The sequence below is a fragment of the Mustelus asterias genome, chromosome 11, assembly GCF_964213995.1.
Source record: "Mustelus asterias chromosome 11, sMusAst1.hap1.1, whole genome shotgun sequence".
Taxonomy (NCBI): domain Eukaryota; kingdom Metazoa; phylum Chordata; class Chondrichthyes; order Carcharhiniformes; family Triakidae; genus Mustelus; species Mustelus asterias.
The window spans coordinates 9,432,765-9,452,791 of NC_135811.1; the positions used below are offsets into that span (position 1 = coordinate 9,432,765).

At 40.3% G+C, this 20,027-nt stretch overlaps 1 protein-coding gene across 1 annotated transcript in view; it reads left to right on the forward strand.

The window, feature by feature from the left end:
• The first annotated feature begins 755 nt into the window (after positions 1 to 755).
• Positions 756 to 20,027, forward strand: part of slc25a28 (solute carrier family 25 member 28) — a 44,617-nt gene continuing 25,345 nt past the window's right edge. Inside the window, exon 1 of the mRNA XM_078223123.1 lies at positions 756 to 1,442. Coding sequence (XP_078079249.1) covers positions 1,041 to 1,442 — 402 coding nt within the window. The 5' untranslated portion in view covers positions 756 to 1,040. The remainder of the gene's footprint in view (positions 1,443 to 20,027) is intronic.

Here is a 20,027-nt window from a genome sequence, read left to right on the forward strand (position 1 = left end):
CTTTAAACTTTTCCCCCTTAACCCATGTAAGTTTTTTTCTCCCCTAGCCTCAGTGGAAAAAGCCTGCTTGCATTCACTCTATCTATACCCATCAGAATTTTATACACCTCTATCAAATCTCCCCTCATTCTTCTGCGCTCCAGGGAATAAAGTCCTAACCTATTCTGTAAAAGAGGTTTAGTTTTGATTTTAAAGCTGGATAAAGGACAATTGCAAAGTGTTGCATATTTCTGGTATTTTTGCTTTGACAATAATGAGGAAATACCCGGGGGCTTCCAAACTCAACCACAGTTTAAGGAAAGTGCAATGAGTGACCTTTCCCCGGTTGTCCTTGCTGGGAAGCGCCTCCACCCCATTGCAACACCAGCAAGCACCAGCAATCACGTGACAAGCTTTCCCGCCACTGATTGGAATGCTTCCCTCGTGAAGCCCTCGCGGCCGTGCTCGCAACCGAGCCCGCTGGTCAGATTGACGCAGCCGGTGACCAATAGCAATGCGTGGGGTGGGCGGGATAGTTCCCCATCATCCAATCTGGAGAGGGAGAGGGCGGGGTTTCGGCCTCCTCCCCCCACATTAAGTTAGAGTGAGAGCGCGCACCCAGAGAGGGAAAAAAATCGGCGCGCAACCTAATGTGATGACGCCGGGGGGGGGCGTGGACGGGGGAACTTGACAGACAGTCAGGTAGACCAATCGGAAGGGGGAAGGCCACATCAATCATGAGGCTGGACCAATCGAAATTGGGGAATGTGGGAGGGGGGACGGGACGATGGATGGGCAAGTTAGGTTGACGGAGCGCCGAGGGGTTGGGAAATTGAAGGTACGTCACAGGGCCTTCGGCCCCCATTTTGCCTCCTTCCCGCTGGCAGTGCGGCCAAAGGAGGAGGATGGCGACCGTGAGGCAGGAGGATGGCGGCGGCTGCCGCCTATGAAAGGCCGGAGCGTCGAGCGGAGTGAGTGACGGAGGAAAGGGAAGATAGTAATTGAGGAGCGAGAGCTCCCGGGCAGCGAGATCTATTTTCTTTCCCCCCCCCCCCCCCCCGATGGAATTTGAAAACGATGGAGTGAGGATCGAAGTACCGGAGCGGGCCGAAGCGATCGCCAACGGTAACGGCAAGGCCAACGCCCCGGGCGGCGGCGGCAGTAGCAGCGGCGGGAGCAGCAGCAGCAGCATCGCGGCCGGCTCGGTGGCCGTCGCCCGCAAGTCGCCAGCCCTCGCCTCCCCGCCGCCTTTCTTCCACATCCTGGTGAAGCCGCCGTCCCCGCCCAGCCGCCTTTTGAATATTATGGACAATTTCTCGGATGAGAAGAACAACAGTAACGGCAGCGGCGAGGTAGAGTACGAGAGCCTTCCCGAGACCGCTTCCACCTCCACCCACATGATCGCCGGAGCGGTGGCCGGGGTCCTGGAGCACTGCGTGATGTACCCCATCGACTGCGTCAAGGTATCAGCCTCCCTCCCAGCCTGGCTCCAGGGGGATGGGGAGGGTGGGAGAGAAACCAGGACAGGATATCACTTACACTGCCATCTGCCTCTGCACACTCAATCTTTGCAAGGAAAGGAGAGTTGTGCACATTTTGGAAGAGTTTCACCAGTTCTTTCCTTAACCCCCCCCCCGCCGCCCCTTTTTTGCAAATTGCAAACCTGCAGAGAGAGAGAGAGCAGACTTCAAAACCGAGCACTTCCAGCTCTTGTCCTTCCAGTTGTTAACAAATGATCTCTCCCCTGCTAGGTCAAGATGCGCAGTTGAAGGAATAAACATTCGATTTAATTTGTTATTGTCACATCGATTAGTCTACAGTGCAAAGTATTGTTTCTTGCGCTGTGTAGACAAAGCATACCGTTCGTAGAGTATATAGGAGAGGGTGCAGAATGTAGTGTTACAGTCATAGTTAGGGTGCAGAGAAAGATCAGCTTAATAATAGGTCCATTCAAAAGTCTGATGGCAGCTGGGAAGAAGCTGTTCTTGAGTCGTTTGGTATGTGAACTCAAGGCTTCTGTATCTTTTTCCCGACAGAAGGTGGTGTCTGAATTTGTTTTATTTCCTTGTTCGGGTTTAGTGTATATTTTAGAGAGTTTTCTCCTTTTTTAGGGTGCAGAGTTAAGGAGGTCCAGGAGCAATAATTGCTGCCGGAGCTCTGTCTGACTTTGATTGTATTGCAGTGAAAGGTGACTTAAACTGCATTTCCTCTCCAAACAGGTTAGCAAGGAGAATGTGTACGTGTTGATCTAGATTTTATTTTATCTTTTTGTTGCAGTCACTTTTTTTTATTGCAGCGAAGAGGTCAATGTGTTCTATGCTTTTTCTGGGAAAGACTAGAGTAGTTTCCCTCAAGGTACAAATGGATGTGGTGGGGAAGGAAAAGAATAGCCATTTACCCATAAAGCTGAGTTTTGTTATGCATTTCTGAATCATCCTTTTGGGGTAATATTTTGCACAAACTTGAGAGACCAGGAACAACTGCATTTATTTTGGTGATCACTAGTGGAAAGGCAAGGGCTTGGGATCATTTCTCCTTTAAATAATATCTCTACAGTGTGTAGGGAGGCCATTCGGCCCATCGAGTCTACACCGACTCTGACACAACTTACCACCGTAACCCCACATTTACCCTGCTAATTTTGGGACACTAAGGGACAATTTATCATGGCCAGTCAACTTAACCTGCACATATTTGGACTGTGGGAGGAAACCGGAGCACCCAGAGGAAACCCACGCAGAAATGGTGAGAACGTGTAAACTCCACACAGTCACCCAAGGCTGGAATTGAACCCGGGTCCCTGTGAGGCAGCAGAGCTCGCCACTGTGAAGGAAGCAGAAAATATATGCCAACATATGCTCTTTCATGAAGTATCATTGGAAGGTTGAAGCTTGTTTGAGAGAACCTCAAATTGTTCTGGGGGGCTGGATAGGTGGGTTGTGGAGTAACTGACTTAGATTTTAAGTGCCCTTCAGAAAGGTGAGTATTGAAAGATACTAGGAAGAGAATCAGAAACCTATAAATGTTTATGGGGAGGGGGAAGCTGTAACTGGACCAGTTTCTTTGCATGCCTCTGGACAATGGCACCTGTAAATCTGCATCTTGGGAGGACTTGAAGTACTGCAACAATTAAAATCTAGTTTACTTGTGGAGTCCTTCAGTCTTGCCTTGCTATGCAGAGCTTAAAATCTTTCTCCCTTTTTTCAAATCATGTGTTTGAATTGGGAATGTTTGGACTTGCCCTAATTCTCTGTAAAATAAGCTGAGTGTTTGAGATTTGACTTAAAATGGGATCTGTTTGAATCTTGTTTTGATTCTGACTTCCAAGCAAACTTGCATTTGAAGGAGAGTTTGAGAAGGGTTGGGCAGCACACTTTGTGGAAGTCATAGGTTGTTTATGATACTCTTGGTTTTGGAAAAAAGGATGGAAGAACACATGCCTTTACTCCACAGCAGTCTTCAGGACGTAATGTTTTGTTTGCATTGTGGTTATTTGTGGGTAGTTAATTGTGGAGAACCTAATTTTCCTGTTTCCTATCTTGTAAGTAAGCTGAAGTGGATTTGACATTTGCTATTGGAGTCCCAGTGCTTTTATTTTCAGTGATTTGGTAAAATGGGTCAATTTCAACTGTGTAATATACTACTCGGATATACATTTTCAAAAAGGCCTCACTTGTAAAAGGAATGATTGGCAGCCATTTTGTTAATGAAAGCAATCTTCCTAAAACAGATCATTTACTAATGTTTAACTAAAATCTAGAGCTGTACCTTAGTGTACATACAAGGAATGTTGATGGCATATGAAAACTACTGGTGGTTTGGGTGGACATTAATGGCTTTGCTCTATTTATTGACTGATGTGATGAGATAATGCTGAGTACAGTCTGTCTGGGCAATGCCTTTTGTAACTCCGATACTCTAGTTGTGTATGTAGCGATTGTTATAATTCAACAGTTTGGATATTTTGAAGCTGTTTTAGAACCAGATTGAGCATAGCATCTGGGTAAGTGCATTTTAAATACACAATTTTAGGAACCTTGCATTAGGATGTTGTAGGCCAGTTCTTTCTATCCTTGCACTTCAAACTCAACTGTCAAAGCAACTAGTTGGCTGACTTGTTGGTTGGACATGATAGCAGTTTGGTCTTTTTAGGATTTAAGGGGTATAATAATTAGTGACAGAGTTGAAATGCAATGAAGATATAGACCAGCTAACCCTTAATATGTTTGCATTTGACTTTGTAAATCTTCTATGCTGAGCATTTGTTTTAAGTGATTATGCAAACATGCCAAGGCTGAGCATAAATATACAGGTAAGAAAAATTGTGGGAGTACCTGACCCAGAAACACAGGCCTGTATGAACCGAGCAAGAACTTGCAGGCAAATATATGTAATTGAGTACAGTATAAGAAATTAGTTTTATTGGAAATAATTGTGCTGTCCATGGAAATTTGATTTGGGTTTCTCTTGTATTTGGAGAAGTGAATACCCTGCTTTGTGTGCATGTAATAGAAGCGACTGGGTTAACATAATGCCTTGCTGTTTAACAACAGTTTCCTTAACGACCTTTCTTGGCCTCTTGATCTGGTGCACAAATTGATAGTGGCATGGTTTATGGCAGTGGTTCCCAAAGGGTATGGCGCGCCACACTGGTGCGGTGAGAGAGGATGGCAAGTGTGGCGGGAAGATTCAAGGACAATCAAAGAAACATTTAAACAAGGATAGATATTTTTCCAAAGTGAGAGCAAGAACATCAAGTGATGCATTGTTTTATACTTTCTGGATGTCCCATGATATTATAAAGTAGTTGTGTTCTATGTTATGATTGTTTTTTGTCTTTGAATGTATTTCTTATCAATAAAAAATTTGGTGTGGCGCGAGCAAATTTTTATTCCGAAACTGCGGCCCAGTGAAAAAAGTTTGGGAACCACTGGTTTATGGGTATAGTGGTGTTGGAGCTTCTAATATGAAGGATTATCTGATTTTTCAAGGAGTACTAGTAGTTATTAGAAAAGATGTCTTCACTAATCACGAGGCAGTTACTAGCATGTAGTTGTTCATGCACATGTATGTACTCATTCCTCTGATTACAGTCAGTTAACCATATGCTGTTGTGCAGAAAGAGCTTATTAGTTAACATCAACAGAGGGAACTTAAAATCAAGTATTACTTTAGACACTGGCACAGCAACTTGGATATGAATGCCCGAGAATCGGCAGTCAGACCTTGTGGATCTCCTTGCTGACAGCTGAGGGGCTGGTAGATACCGTTTTGAAAACTTATGACGGGATGAGTTAAATGCTGAATTTAATTTGTTAGTATTAAATGTTGTCTTGTAATTTAAATCTACATAGTTTTGTGTATAAACGTTTGCTAACAGTGTTGTAACAGTGTCCTGTTCATACCTATGCCTTAACTAGCAACATTTAAACAGACTGATTAATATTAAATTGCTGTTTGTGGAATCTTGCGATACTCAAATTGGCTGCCACATTTCCTGTATTACAGTAGTGTCAACTTTTGGGAAGGTGCTTCGTTGGTGTAAATGGCGAATGTGAAAGGTGCCGTATATATTTTTAAGATATCAGGACTTGCATGGAAATATCTTGCGACTCGGGACATGGAAGGACTACTGAAATACAAGATGCTAAATACTAAACGAGGACAAAATAGGATTGTTGTGGAACATGGTTTAAATTGCTGTTACAGACTTATAAAGACTTTTCTGCAAGTAACCTGCAAGTCAGAATAGCAATAAGGGAAGTTACAAATTTTAAGCAACTTGTATGTTAAAGAAAGTGTGTAGCTAGGTGTTTGTGTTTTTGGTATGGAAGGAGGATGACGTTGTGGCTTGTACCATGAGATTCACCATGACTTGCAGTTTTATAATATCCATGGGTGTTGGCTTCCTTTAGAGTATGTTGTCATGTAATGTAACTGGCTAGTATTGGCTTGTTAATTCTGGTAAAACGATAAGTATGATGGTGAGGATGGAATAATTGTTAAAAGCACTGACCTGAATTGAGAGACCAGAAAAATTGCATTGAAGCAGAGTCTTGTCTGTTTCATATTGTGAAATGCTCCCATTGTACGGAGTTCACTCCATTCCTACTAGGGAAAAAATAACAACTTCAGAGCAAAAATATATTTGTAGCATTACTATTTTTGAATAACGTCACCCCTAACGTCTACCAGGCCAGGAATAGTAAAATAGCATTGCTGTATTGTAGATAGGCTGCAAAAATAGTAGATCCATGGGTGTAAATATCTCAAAGATGGAGAGCTTTACCTCTGGAGTGAGGGTGCATTTTTACTTAGTATATTTCTGCAAGATAGCATTTTGTAGCCTCTGAAGGCAGCATTGTAATTTAGTCTTGATAACAGAGTACAGCATTATAAAGAGTAGGGACAAAATGTGTCTCCCAATGAAGTGCATCAGTGGTGGTTAGATGATAGTTGAGTGATAGCAATGAAACTAGCATGAGAGAAATTCAACAAACAGAACATGTAATACAAGACACATGGTGTAGTATATGCTTATCCTCAACTAGACTTGGCATTAGGTTTGAGTGTTTGGAAGTCTGTTTGATGTATACCAGTATAATGTTGAGTGGCAAATTAACAGTTTGAACAAGTTTACAGTCTAGTTGGAACTGTTGCTTTAGTAGACTTGCCTATATCCCTGATTTACAAAACTGAATTTTGATCTGTAGCTGATTTCTCTGATGTGATTCTGTAGCAACTGTAATGCCACCATTCTCTGTTCACAGGACACCTGCCTCTTTTGGTGTGTGACATGATTTTAATCCACTTACCACATCACATGACTGTTGCCAGAGCGAGATTGCTGGCAATCTTTTCTGAAATTTTTATTCCTGGTAAATTGGTATTGGTTTGCTGTTTGAAATGGAGGTAGGATAGGCATGTGTCTGATTTTGTCCACATGGCTACCAGTAAAAATCACTGAAAAGTAAGAGTTTTCTTCCTTTGGTGTTGTGGATCAACTCTTGGTCCAGGATAATGCAGTAGTAAAGCTGCTGAGCCTTGAGTGAAATGATAAAAATAGAAGCTGAACCTGTAACATGTAAATTTCGAAGGTCCCGTGGTACGTTCTGTTCTGGTCAATGGTTCCTCAATTAGCAACGTGAAAAAGTTTAACTCCCTAATTCAGCTAATTGATTTTTGAGTCCTTGCTGTGCGTAAAATGGCTGCTGCGATGACCTACAAAGCATCAGTGTCTTGAATAGCAATGCACATATAGCAAAGAGCGGCTTATTCCACTTGCCACCTTTACTCCATTTATAGAGCTTGGATGAGATCAAGCATTTGCTGAATGGGAATGTTGAATTTACATAGCTCAAGCTTCCTTCTTGCTGAAGATTGCAGGACTAAAAAAGTGACTGAATTGATAATACATCTGTTTACATTGTCTGGATGGCCTAGTATGGACTTGTCTTTTTGTTTGTGTACTTTTCATATTCTAATTGCAACTCTGCCTGTACTTGTCATTAGTTGTGTTGTGCTTATACCAGCACAATATTACTCTAACTCCAGGTTGGCATTTAATTTTTTTGAATTTTAAGACATTGCCGTGTAGGAAAAATATTGACTATTATCTGGATGATCAAATCAGTAATTGTGGCTGTGATCATCTTCGGGTAGCAGGAGACTACATGAATTTTTCAGATCCGAGTCGCCATTAACTTTCACCACGGGCGAAAGGGGCACTGAATTCGTGCTGAAATTTAACATGCGCTGTACAAGAGATCTGCTTTCAGTCCTGGAAAAAGCTGCAAGTACCTTTTTAGCTGGCAATATGATTCAGTAACTTGTTGGTTATTGCACAGATTAGTTTAAGTTTACCAGTGTTTAAAGGTTGGAATAAGTTGTGCCAGCTTGGGTGATTTTGTCACATCAGTTGCTTATCAGCTTGACTTTTTGCCTTGATGTTTATTAATGCATATCTTGGACATAATGGGGCAAAACCTTCCATCAACAAGTTATCAGAAGTCAGCTGCAATTCATAGCAAAGTTATTTTTGCATTTAATACTTAGCAATGACACACATGGAGAATTCTTCACATTATTTTCAAGGCAGACTTTCCTTGCAAAACAATGCAGTTTTTTACACTATGATACATCAAAGCCTACACTAATGTGACTACCTGTTGAAGAACATTATACAATTCTTTTGAGCAGTTTTTTTTGTTTAAAAACGATCTGCATTTGGTTCTGTATTGGTTTGGAGGATATATTTACATCCTGTCATTCCTGCTCGCCCCTACCTCACCAACACACTAGTTTCCCTGGTAACAAATGAAGCAAAAAAATTGTTAGCTGCTATTGCATTCTGGGAGAGAAACAAAATATAGAATGCCATTATCTGGGAAGTTGGTTGACCCTTGCTATGAAGATTAAATCATTTAAAATGAACTGGTCTTTTGTGCAGTAAGTCTTTGTTTCGAAACTGGAATTTATTTTAAATGGGCAAGCCTGATATGTAAGAGATTTAGTGCTATATGTTGCTTCACCTGTCAATTATGACATGGAAAAGCTTGCTTAATTATTCTTGCTTGGCCTTCATTTCTCTCCTGTTTTGTAGACTTTTAAATTTAATGCTCAGTTGGTAACTGCACACAGCACACTATCTGTAATGTGCTGCCTTCTATTGGTAATGTGCCTTCCAATGGTTTTTGTTATGCATTTAGAGGGCTTGGTTCTGTTTTGTGTGGGATTTCTGGATTTGGGATAGGAATTTAAAAAATCCCAACAAAGTTTTGACTCTTGGGCTTGCATTTGCTTGACTACTGGTGACTTAACAGTTTTCTCTTGTGGCATTTGAGAGTTGGAAAGTGCTTATGCTTAAAGTTGTGGACAGATATCAGTTGAATACTTTGTACTGCATAATCAAAATTATATCAGTTTAAATTCTAATCCACTTTTGTCTTTAGATTGGCAGTCTAAGCAGCAATGCAAAGCAGAACTATTCTGAATCTCTGGCCAGTATGCTTGTAGAAATGTTGGAATGTGAAGGGTCTGGTGCAACCACATCTAGTGACTATATTTTATTTTTACATTTGAGTGCCACTCTGGCAGCCATCTCCCAGTCTTCTGCCAAAATCACTTGGAAAGTTTTAGATAACTGCTTTATTTATTTTTTTAAATCACTTTTATACAAAAAGTATTGTTGCATCCATAGTGGGAGAAAATCCAGGAGCCTAACTCATTGACTTGTAGGAGCAGAGATTTGCATGGTGTGGCCAATTGTAACAGTTAGAAAGCAATGCCTTCTTTTTATTTATAGTTTCTTCACTTCTCTTTCATATCTCATGCACCACACAGCCTGACACATACATTCCCTTAACTCTTGAGCTCCAGTGCCCAGGCATAAAGAGATGATGATCCAAGGGACCAGGTGAGGGGAAGATCTTTATTAATTGGGTCACACTGCAAAGGAAAAGTCTTTTAAATGTGCTTGTATTTTTGTGCTGAAGTATTCAGAACTGGGTTCAGGAAATGTGAGCAGGACTGGTAATACAATCTTAGCTCTTAAAACTATGGAGATTATATGCCAGGGCTCCTGGCCACAGCAAGGGGAATAGGGATGAAAGGGGCCTCTATTTGCATTTGACAGTTTCTGGATAATGGGAGATCTTGTTTTGCTAGGTTTATAATTGGAAAGTAACATTGGAATATTCATTACCCCAGTATTCAACAGTGAGACTTGAGTTGTTGCTTCCAAATTATTTGTTATCCACAGTTGTTTACATTCTAACATGGGTCATTGGATAGAAACCGTAGCTGATTGTTAAGGAAGGGGGAGTAAGGTTGAAAATTCTGTGGTCAAATGTGTGACAAAATCTTGGTGATGTAGGTAGAGAGGATTGTAGCAGGAGCGCATAGATTGCCAAATAGGCAGACGGACGGTAAATGAAATTTAATGCAGGGCATGAACTGATGCATCTTAGAAGGAAGAATGTAGATAAGTATATATGAACAGAGATCTGGAGGTTCATTTGAAAAAAAGTCCTAGACTTTGAAAGGTTCTGTTAAACCTTTATAAATGTCTGGTTAGGCCTCCCCTGTAGTGTCGTATCCATTTCTGGGTCCAAATGTTGCCTGTGCTCAGAGTTATTCAATTTGTTCCACAACCCTGCAATTTTTTTCCTTTTAATCATGTATCTGATTCCTCCTTGAAGCTAAATCATAACTTGTTGACTTAACATTTTATTCATCTTTCTTCTGGTTCTTTTGCCAATTACCTTCAATTTGGTTACCAGATTTTGTTTTCAAATATATGGATCTACAAATAAATATTGACCAAGACAACAGGAGAACTCTCCTCTTCAGCTGGGATCTTTGCATGCATTTGAGGGAGCAGCAGGGCATCTTGTTAGGCACTTCATACCTCTTAACTGCATGGTCCCTCAGCCCTGCACTAAAGTGTGCTTGCATTCTGCCCATATTTTTATCAAAATTTCTATGATCTAACATTAGGCAAATAACTACCATGGAGTCAAGTTGACATATTTTAAACTAAGAATTTTATTTTGAGCTTTGTATGTAATATCCATGTCTCCTGCTCAGCTGAAGGTTTCTGGCCCAACAAGAGATAAAGGAAAATAAGTAATAGGAAAAGCAGAGATGGAGGGAGAGTTTTTTGGAATAAAAACAGTGTTGGAAATTCTCTGGTCTGACAGTATCTGTGGAGAGAGAGAAACAGTTAATGTTTTGAGGCAAATGTGACTTCATAACTGGAGGGTAGAAAATAATGCTGGTAAAAGAAGAGGAAGTACAAAAGGAAAGGTGACGGGAGAAATTAAATGACACAAATGTTGTGGAATAAAAGGAAAGGTAATGGTTGTAGTGAGGAAACGAGGCATTTGTGCAGAGTCTGAGTGCAAATGTCAGAATAATGAGCAGCACTATACAAAAGTGAAAACATGAAAAACAAGATTCAAACCACAGTGGGGTTTGGAGTTATGGGTCTGATGTTGAACACAATGTTGCATCCAGAAAGCTGTGAAGTGTCAAAGTGGAAGATGGAGTACTGTTCCACAAGCTTGCATTGAGCTTCATTTAGATAATGCAGGCTGAGGACAGAAATGGGAGCATGAGAGCAAGGTACTGAATTTAAAATGAGCAACAGGAAGCTCAGCGTCATGCTTGCAGACTGAGCGGAGGTGTACTTCGAAGCAGTCACTCAATTTGCATATGGTCTGGAAGAAGAGAATTTTAGGGCCTTGGGTGGTGAGGACAGATGAGGTAAAGGGGTAGCTGTTATGCCACGCAGTTGTTTAGAATGTTGCTTATCAACTGGGCCCACTAGGAGGCTTCCCAGCAGATCCAACAACTCGTTTTAAATCAGTTTGTTTCACTTCAAGCCCATTGTGCTGGATTTCTTTCAGTCCCCATTTTCGTGTTCTTAGAAAAGATCGCTGTACTTTGCTGTAGCTGTTGCTTTTTTCTATTTCATACTTTTAGTCCCAAACTTACAAGAGTGACTACTTAAGTACTTAATTGGCTGTAAAGTGCTTTGGGATGTCCTGAAGTCATGAAAGGCACATAAAGATGCAAGTCCTTTTTATTTGTCTTGCGAAGGAAATACTAGATATTAATTGGCTTATAATAAATAGTTCACTGCTCCAATAGAGCTTTGATCTGTGCAATGCAGATTTGCTTTCAGAATGTCTAACAGACAACAGTTATCCCAAACTGTTCAGTGCAACAGCATGACCTGATAACTAAATTTTTACTTTGCAAGATTCCAATTTATCTATTAATGTCATCTAATCAGTGACCTTTTAGAAACCATGTACTTTTTTTAACATTCATTCGAGGTGAGGAACCAGCGACACTAACAACCCTTAATTGTTTTAAATCCAAAACTCTGACAAATAACTTGTAAGATATAAATTTGATCAGTGTTGTGATGTGTTTGGTACTGTTGCAAGCCTTCTGTTCAAGTGTGTACACATTTAAAGCATAGCATTGCAATGTTTTGCTTAAGAAAAACAGAGCAATCTCTTTGTAAATTTCTTTTTGTTTTTCAACAAAAGGAGTGTATTATTCTTTTACAATTGATAATGTTATCTCTGGTACTCCCACTGCATACTTTGTGTTTGAAATTCACTTTGCAGATTGTGATGTTACAGTGCCTGATTAGCAGAAGTTGTATAGTGTCCTTGTATTCATTTGAAGTTTAATTTAAAAGCTAGTTTGGGATAACTGTTGTCTGTTAGACATTCTGAAAGCAAATCTGCATTGCACAGGTCAAAGCTCTATTGGAGCAGTGAACTATTTATTATAAGCCAACTAATATCTAGTATTTCCTTCGCAAGACAAATAAAAAGGACTTGCATCTTTGTGCCTTTCATGACTTCAGGACATCCCAAAGCACTTTACTTTAAGTACTTTTTAGGTAGTCACTCTTGTAAGGTAGGAATCATGGCAGCCAGTTTGCATGAAGCTCCCATGAACAGTATGACTAGATCTGTTTTAGTGGTGCTGCTTGAGAGATTGTTAATAGGTAATGGCCACAGCACTAGGGAAATCTTTTTGCAGCTCTTCAAAATAGTGCCACAGTATATTTTAATTTCACCTGAAAGCACACTGGTTTAACATCAATTGGGGTGTATGTCCAGAGATTCCTGAAGGCAGCAGGACAGGTAGGTAAGGTGGGTAAGAATGCATATGGGATACTTGGCTTTATTGGCTGAAGTATAGAATATAAAAGCAGGGAGGTTATGATGAAGCTGTACAGAAGAGTGGTTAGGCCACAGCCAGAGTACTGTGTGCAGTTCTGGTCGCCACACTATAGAAAGGAAGTGATAGAGGGTGCAAAAGAGATTCACCAAGATGTTGCCTGGGTTGGAGCATTTCAGCTATGAACAGAGTCTGGGATTGTTTTCTTTAGAGTAGGAAATGTCAACGCAGACCTGATCGAGATGGACATAGGAAGGGACTTTTCCCCTTACTAGGGGGTTAACCAGAGGCCATAGATTTAAGATAAGGGCAGGAAATTTGAGGAAAACCTTTTCACCCAAACATTAATGGGAATCTGGAACTCTGCCTGAAAGGGTGGTCGAGGTGAGAACCCTCAACATTTCAGAAGCATTTAGATGAACACTTGAAACACCATAGGATACAAGGCTACCAAGTGCTGAAAATGGGATCAGAATAGATGGTGCTTGATGGCTGGTGCCGACATGATGGGCCTATGGGCCTCTCTTTGTGCTGTAAAACTCTATTTAATCAATGCTGCAATGGAATGTTGTCTTAGCTGTTTTTTGTGCCGAAGGTTCTGCAATGGGATTTTAACCCACAAACTTCTGACTGCAGTGAGGGTGCTACCAAATGAGATTCAATAGCATAACTGATCTTTCAGCAATCTGTACTGTAATTTTTCTCTTGGCTTCCAAAGTTGAATTTGTATAGTTTGGACACTAATAATACTTGAATTAAAAAATGGTTGTGTTATGTTGAAGTGGAAATATTGTGTGCTCTTAGTCCAATATTACAATTGTAGTTGCTTTGAGTCGTCGTACCATGTTTTGGGCCCACCTATGAATCTGCTTGAGTTTGACCCCTGGTTATGTTATTATAACTGGGTGCACAGAAATATTTTGTTGTGTTTATTGTAGCCAAAATAAATGACATGATGGAGGATGCAAATCTGATTATTTAACTCTAATTATTATAGAACTCCTTACAACTGGGTCTGATCCTGGAGTACTGACCCATAGATACTCATTTCCCTCTAATGTTTTAACCAAGTTACCAAGAACTTTCTCGCTTCCCAGCTCCCTTGAAGCTGTTCATCCATAGTCGTCATTTCTACTACCCCACCTTCCTTGTGGGTTGTCAGCTATTTCAGCAGATCAGGAATTGAACTTGGTACTGTCTTGGGTGATATGTCTTGCCGCCTAAACTGTGAGCACATTCTATTTCTTTGCCGCAATTCTTGGGTAAATAATGAAGTGAACGTTGACAGGCTATTTGACAGAGGGCAGGGTATCGCAGCAGAGCCATCATTAAGCTTGTCAAGTTTTTCAATCAGAGATAGCAATGTGGAGAAGGGGGCCTTAATTGGTCTTATTTAAAGTCATTTTTTTCACTACTGTTGTGAACAATTGCAGTACCGCTGCCGAAAGTCACTTTCTCATATGTAAACTGGAAAATGTTTCTCCACTGGTTGCAGCTAGGTTAATCCAGGATAAATTTGAAATAGCAGAATTGGAGTACGTAGACCATACAAATACCATATCGCAGTCATCAAATTGTGCTTTGAAGGCAAATGTTTTTATTCCATAGTACGGTTTATCTACTGAGTGCTCCCACTCATGGCTGAGAGCTGGGTCTTAAATGTGCAATGCAGTCTCATTTGCCTGCTCAGGGACTTGTCAGCTGGCTACGCCAACAACCTTTATTAGTATCACCTCCCTGGTTGAATTCGTCTGCCGTCTCATTATCTGTTCAGTTCCTCAAGCTTGAGCCTTTACTGCGGATGTGCTTGCCCTAAATCGCATTGGCATCCAGAAGCTCCCACATGCTAAAGCCTTGCCACATCCGTTCTGCCATCTTTAATGTGTTTTAATTCATTAATTATAGTATTCACTTACTTTCCTTTAGTATATTTTACTAACTTTGTAGACTATTTTAAAACCTCAGGAATCAAATACACCTTAGCCACGCTCCTTTCCCTCTAGTAGAGTAAGAACCAATTCCTACAGGGTGATAAATGTGGAAAAAGGAAAGGAATACCTCCTTCCTCCCCTCACTGAACTCCCACTCACCAAACTCTGTGTACGCTCGATTCCAAAACTTGGTGTATATAATTAAAATGTGCTTATGAGCTTTCATTTTTGTAACTGATTTAATATCAGTTTAATCTCTGTTATTTTCAAAGTAAAAGTTTTCAAGCAATTAGAACACTAGCTGGAAACCATAATTAGACAAACAACCTGCCCATGTTGCGCACAATCATCCAGATATATTTCTGGACACAGTTGCACAACGCAAGCAACACAAATCCACTGATCAATTTACTTCAGTTAATAATCTAAATGGGATATATTTTTAACAGGCCAGAGTGTATTTCAATGCATGTTAAACTTGAAGTTTCAGGGAGTTCTACTACTGGAGCAGCTTAATGCTTTGTAACTCCTGAACTTGTTGCATCTGAAGATTCTGTTGTGCTAATTAAATCTATGGTGGAAAAATGCTTATGCTGGATAATGTTGTTCGGCAGAAGACATGATGGTACGCAATAGAAATTGTGCTGGTGCAGTTGCATAAATAGTTGGGCATTGTATTGGATGGCTGTAAGTCTTAGAGCAACATAAGTACCCTACCTGAGAAAAGAGTGGTGAAACATTACCCTGGGAGCTAATTAAATTAATATTTCTTATTCTCCTGTAGTAATGTACACTTTAAAATAGTTATTTTTTATTTGAATCCCTGCAGTGCAGAAAGAGGCCATTTGGCACATTGGGTCTGCATTGATTCTCTGAAAGAGCATCCCATCCAGGCCATCCCCTTTGCCCTATCCCCTTAACCCCATGCATTTAGCATGGCCAATGCACCTAACCTGTACATCTTTGGACAGGGATATAGTTGCTACCTTTGAGATACTGGAATTATTATAATAACTTTGTATCTGGAAAGTATCAAATGTTCATTCAAAGCATTTTTCTGTTGTCCATGTAATTCTGCACTCATTGTCCTGAAACTGTGACATTTAATGAATGGAAAACTGTTGTAAATGATTATGCCAATTTGAGGCTGGGTTGTTTTATGCATTCACTGCAGTTCCCAGAAAGATCCCCTCCTGTCACCTGAATGCTAATTGTCTCAATATGGTTCTGAGAAAGCTGGTCCTGCTTAAAATTCTGCATTTAACATGTGTCAAAAATACTTCTGTTTCATAAGACGTTAAATTGCTGAAAGTGTGGCTGAAAAAATTGGGTGTTGGGAAAATACTTTTTTAAGCACCCTACAAATGAGTGTTAGTTTTCTGTAGTCTTAGTGGAGTTGGTCACTCTTTGTAATTCACATCAGTTGTCCTTTTGTCTTAAGACAGTAGATAGAATCATTGAACTGTTTATCAAATTTCTATTGTAGTTACTAGAACAAACTAACGGAATTCAACTGTTGTTGGCTTTTCAATAGTTCTGATGTTGCTCTCAACTGTTTGATGCACAGAGTGAAATGTGAGGAATTGCTGTGCAACACTTTATTTGCCTTTGTACCTTATGGACTGATTTTACATGATCAATAACTAAAGACTTGAATGGGACTGCTGCAATTATCAATGTGCAGTTTTTCATCCAGTAGCTGCAACCTGTAGGATAAATGGGAATTCAGCTGGAACAGTGGTCCACAAAAATACAAACCTCCAAAACCAAATTTGTCTGCCTAAAGATGTTGAGTTTGAGTATATTTTTAAACATCGAGCTGAGGAGTTGATCCAGTAAGTTAGCACGTTAGATCTAAATATTGTATTGCAGGGTACAGCATACAGCAGAATAGGAATTGGATGTTGGATATGTAAAAGGAGGACAGGGAAGAATCTGTGCATAGAGGTCATTCCCACCAGACAGGAACCAGAAAGTTTGTTGTTGTAAAATTGTCATAAGTGCATTTCTAACTGATTTGCCAGCTTCTCCTTGGCCATCTTCATATCATGCGCGGGGAGGCTGCAGTTTCAAGTCCATACTTTGTGCTGATTCTCAGTTTGATTCTTACTAACGACTTTTAAAGTTTGTTCTGCAGTAGAATGTATGCTGCAGATCATCCACCAGTACTTCTAGCAACATTAATATCATTTCTTTAGTCATGTGTAAAGGTCAGTTGTCTGGAGTAAGGCCATTGTTGGCAGTGGTAAATATTTCTGTGTCCTGATCTATCTTGGGACTGTTCTTTCTCCTGTCACTGTGTTCTTCGTTTGGTCTACCTTGTAACTTAACATTCATTTTGAACTTGCCAGACATGTTACATTTACAGTTTGAAAAGTTGACTGGACTTTGAAGGGTTGGAATGAGTGGATTTATTAACAAATCTTTTTGGTACAGTTTTTACCCAGATGCAGGTCTTTTTCAATCTACTCCCTCCCCCGATTTTGTGTTTCATCCCACCATCCCCAAAATGGGAGTGGAGTTCATTGGAGTATGCATCCTTAAAGGTCTGCATCTATTCACTACCTCCCTGTCCTGTGAGGAAAAAACAGCAGTTAATTGCAGACATGGAGTATTTTTCTTTAAATTGCTGTGTCCTTTTTTTTTTACTGCAGCACATCTCTAAATAACATTGAGACACAATTGCTGCTAATCCTTTAAACTTTGTCATTATCTCCCCAGAAACTCAAGGTCTGTCTAAGGTGATGTAGGCAAAGCGTTGGTTGGTTTTCCTTCCCCAAGCTAACTTGGCTTGTAGCAACATTGATGGCCAATAGTTTGTCCTAAATCTTGTCGGAGCCAATAGCTAAGAGAGAGAGACACAGCTGATGGCTAGTGCTTGTGATTCAATCAACCTACCACCAAACAATGTGGATCGATGTGTCCATCTTTAGAAAACCGTTCAACCACCCTTGAAATTAGGCTTGAGGGAAGTTTTTCAGGACTGGAATTTTCCGGCCATTCACACCAGCGGGATTCTCTGGCCCTGCTGCAATGAATGGAGGTTTGATGGAATGCCAAATTCTCTGTCCTTGCTTGCAGGGGTGCGAATGGCTGAAAAATTCACACCGTTCCAGATTGTGTAAGCTATTTTTAAAAAAAATAACTTCATATCAGGTAATGTTGATTTGCTCTAAAACCTGCCAGTCTAACACTAACTGTTGAACTCCAATGATATTTATCCTACGAACAAAACAAACTAAATTATTTCCAGAAATTGGAGGTTCTGCTTTCTTTCCTCCACTCATTCAGCAGTTATATAATTTCGTTTTTTTGAAGGGCTGGTGATTAAGTTCAAGTTTCAAACCCTTTAATTCTGACTCTTCCATGTTTTCTTCCCTGTACTTGAAAGGTGCCTGTTCACAAGATGCTACCTTGTGCATAGAAACCTGCCTTCCATTGCAAGAGGCACATTGTGTTGCTGGAATTTTTGAGAAGTGCACATCTTGTAAAGGAAAGCGCTAGATGCAACTTATTCAAGATGCATGATAACCACACCTGTTGTATAAGTTATGAAAGTAAAGCCTTTTTCATAACTAATGCAAACCTCCCATTTGCTGGTATAAAACTATTGCTCCAAACAAAGCCCTCATTATGGTTCTTTTTTAGAAGCTGCCAGCAAACCATTGATTTTCTTCTAATACAATAGGCATCACTAAAATTGAAGTTGCATGAAATATGACTCCCTGTTTTCCGCCTCCAACACTCACCTCCCTCGCTCTTTTTCACACACGCACACACTACAGAGAAATAGCGCACCGATTCTGATTTAAATGCATCCTGCAAAAATAGGAAAGTTTTTGTTCAACCAAAAGGCCTTTGCTTCCAAAAATTCTGCTTGTGGATGCTAAATATAAATTTAGACAAGGTAGCCTGTTATTTAGAATTTTATAATGTGACCTGTGCAAGCCTATTTTTCACTCTTCATTCCATCTTTCCATGTACTTTCGCTCTTTCTTCCAACCTCCCTCTGGCTGCCCACAGTAATTATTATTGCTAATTTTACCAGTTGTTATGGCTAGTGATTAACTTCCAGAACTTGGGTTTCAAACTTAAGTTCCCGTTATTGTCTAGTTTTGGACTTTAGCAAAGCTGGCAACTTTCATCAGGTAGTGAAGTGGTTTGTGACAGTTGGATTAGTAGCTATGCTTTGGTGGATAAAATTCTCAGTGCACCAAGTAATTTTGGGACTCGCTATTGACTTGGAATATAGTTGGCAGTTAGATTGCTAATCTGGTTTTGACTGTAGCTTTAATGACTAGGTGTCTGTTTCCCTCCTTGCTCTTCAATTTGGTCCTGTACTCCAGTGATTTGGAAACTGTCTGCAGAGCCCTTCCAATCTTTACAGGTGAGTGTTGTAGGCAATTGCCCAGGGCACGCTGGTCAAGAAAAAGCAAGTGAATGACGATCACAAGCTCTTTGCTCCTCTCCTTTGCTCCTGCCAAGGATAAACAAACTGCAGTGAGAAGCAAACACACCCAGTTCACTATCTAAGTAAACACCTGTTCTCTTAAAAGCGTTATTAAAGCACTCTCTTCACATTCTGCACCTTCGTAATGAGTGTTATACAGTATAGTTGTTGGAGTTGGGAGGGGCGGGGCTGGTCCCTGTGATTAATCCATTTGCAAAGGGGTCCTTCAAGCAAAAATATTTTGAGAATTGCTGCTGTATTCTGGGAAGAAATGGACAAATCCACCAGTTTATAAAATGTATTAGAAAAAGGTTGGTCTTCTCTGCTGGGTGAACAAGATGTACTGGCTATTTGTTGTTGAAATCCTGCGGATGTTATGGCCATATAACCTAATTGCAATTAGTGTATTGAGACTATTTTAATATACTTCGATGTTGTGCCAATTCACCACTTCAAATTATTTCCATTACCAGCACCAGAAGCACTTTCCCCTGGGGTTTAAAGAGCTAAAAAGACTCCAGCTACAGCCCAGTTTTAGAATGATAAAATCTCTAATTTGAACTGATGACGTTTTTCCAGTTTGGATGGACACAATTTGAGCTTCATTTGGCAATTGCATGTTACTGAAGGCTGTAATTGAGTAGTTAAATTAGTTATTACTGACCTTCCTGCAGGGAATTGTTACATGTGATAAAGGTTAGAACTGTCCAAACGAGCTGGATTGCTTCACTATGGTGTGACTGTAAAGAAATTATCGTTTATTAATTTGACTGGATAGCGATGAAGTGGACAGCATTATAAAATGCTTATTGAGGGCTCATAACTTGCATTCCTGAAGGGTGAGAATTTTGTATGTCTGACTCACTGGGAGTTCATTTTTCAAGCTATCAAGCTCTCATCTTGTTTACATTGTATCTCTTATCAGTCACAAAACAAATGCACGTGTGCGTGAAAAGTTTGCT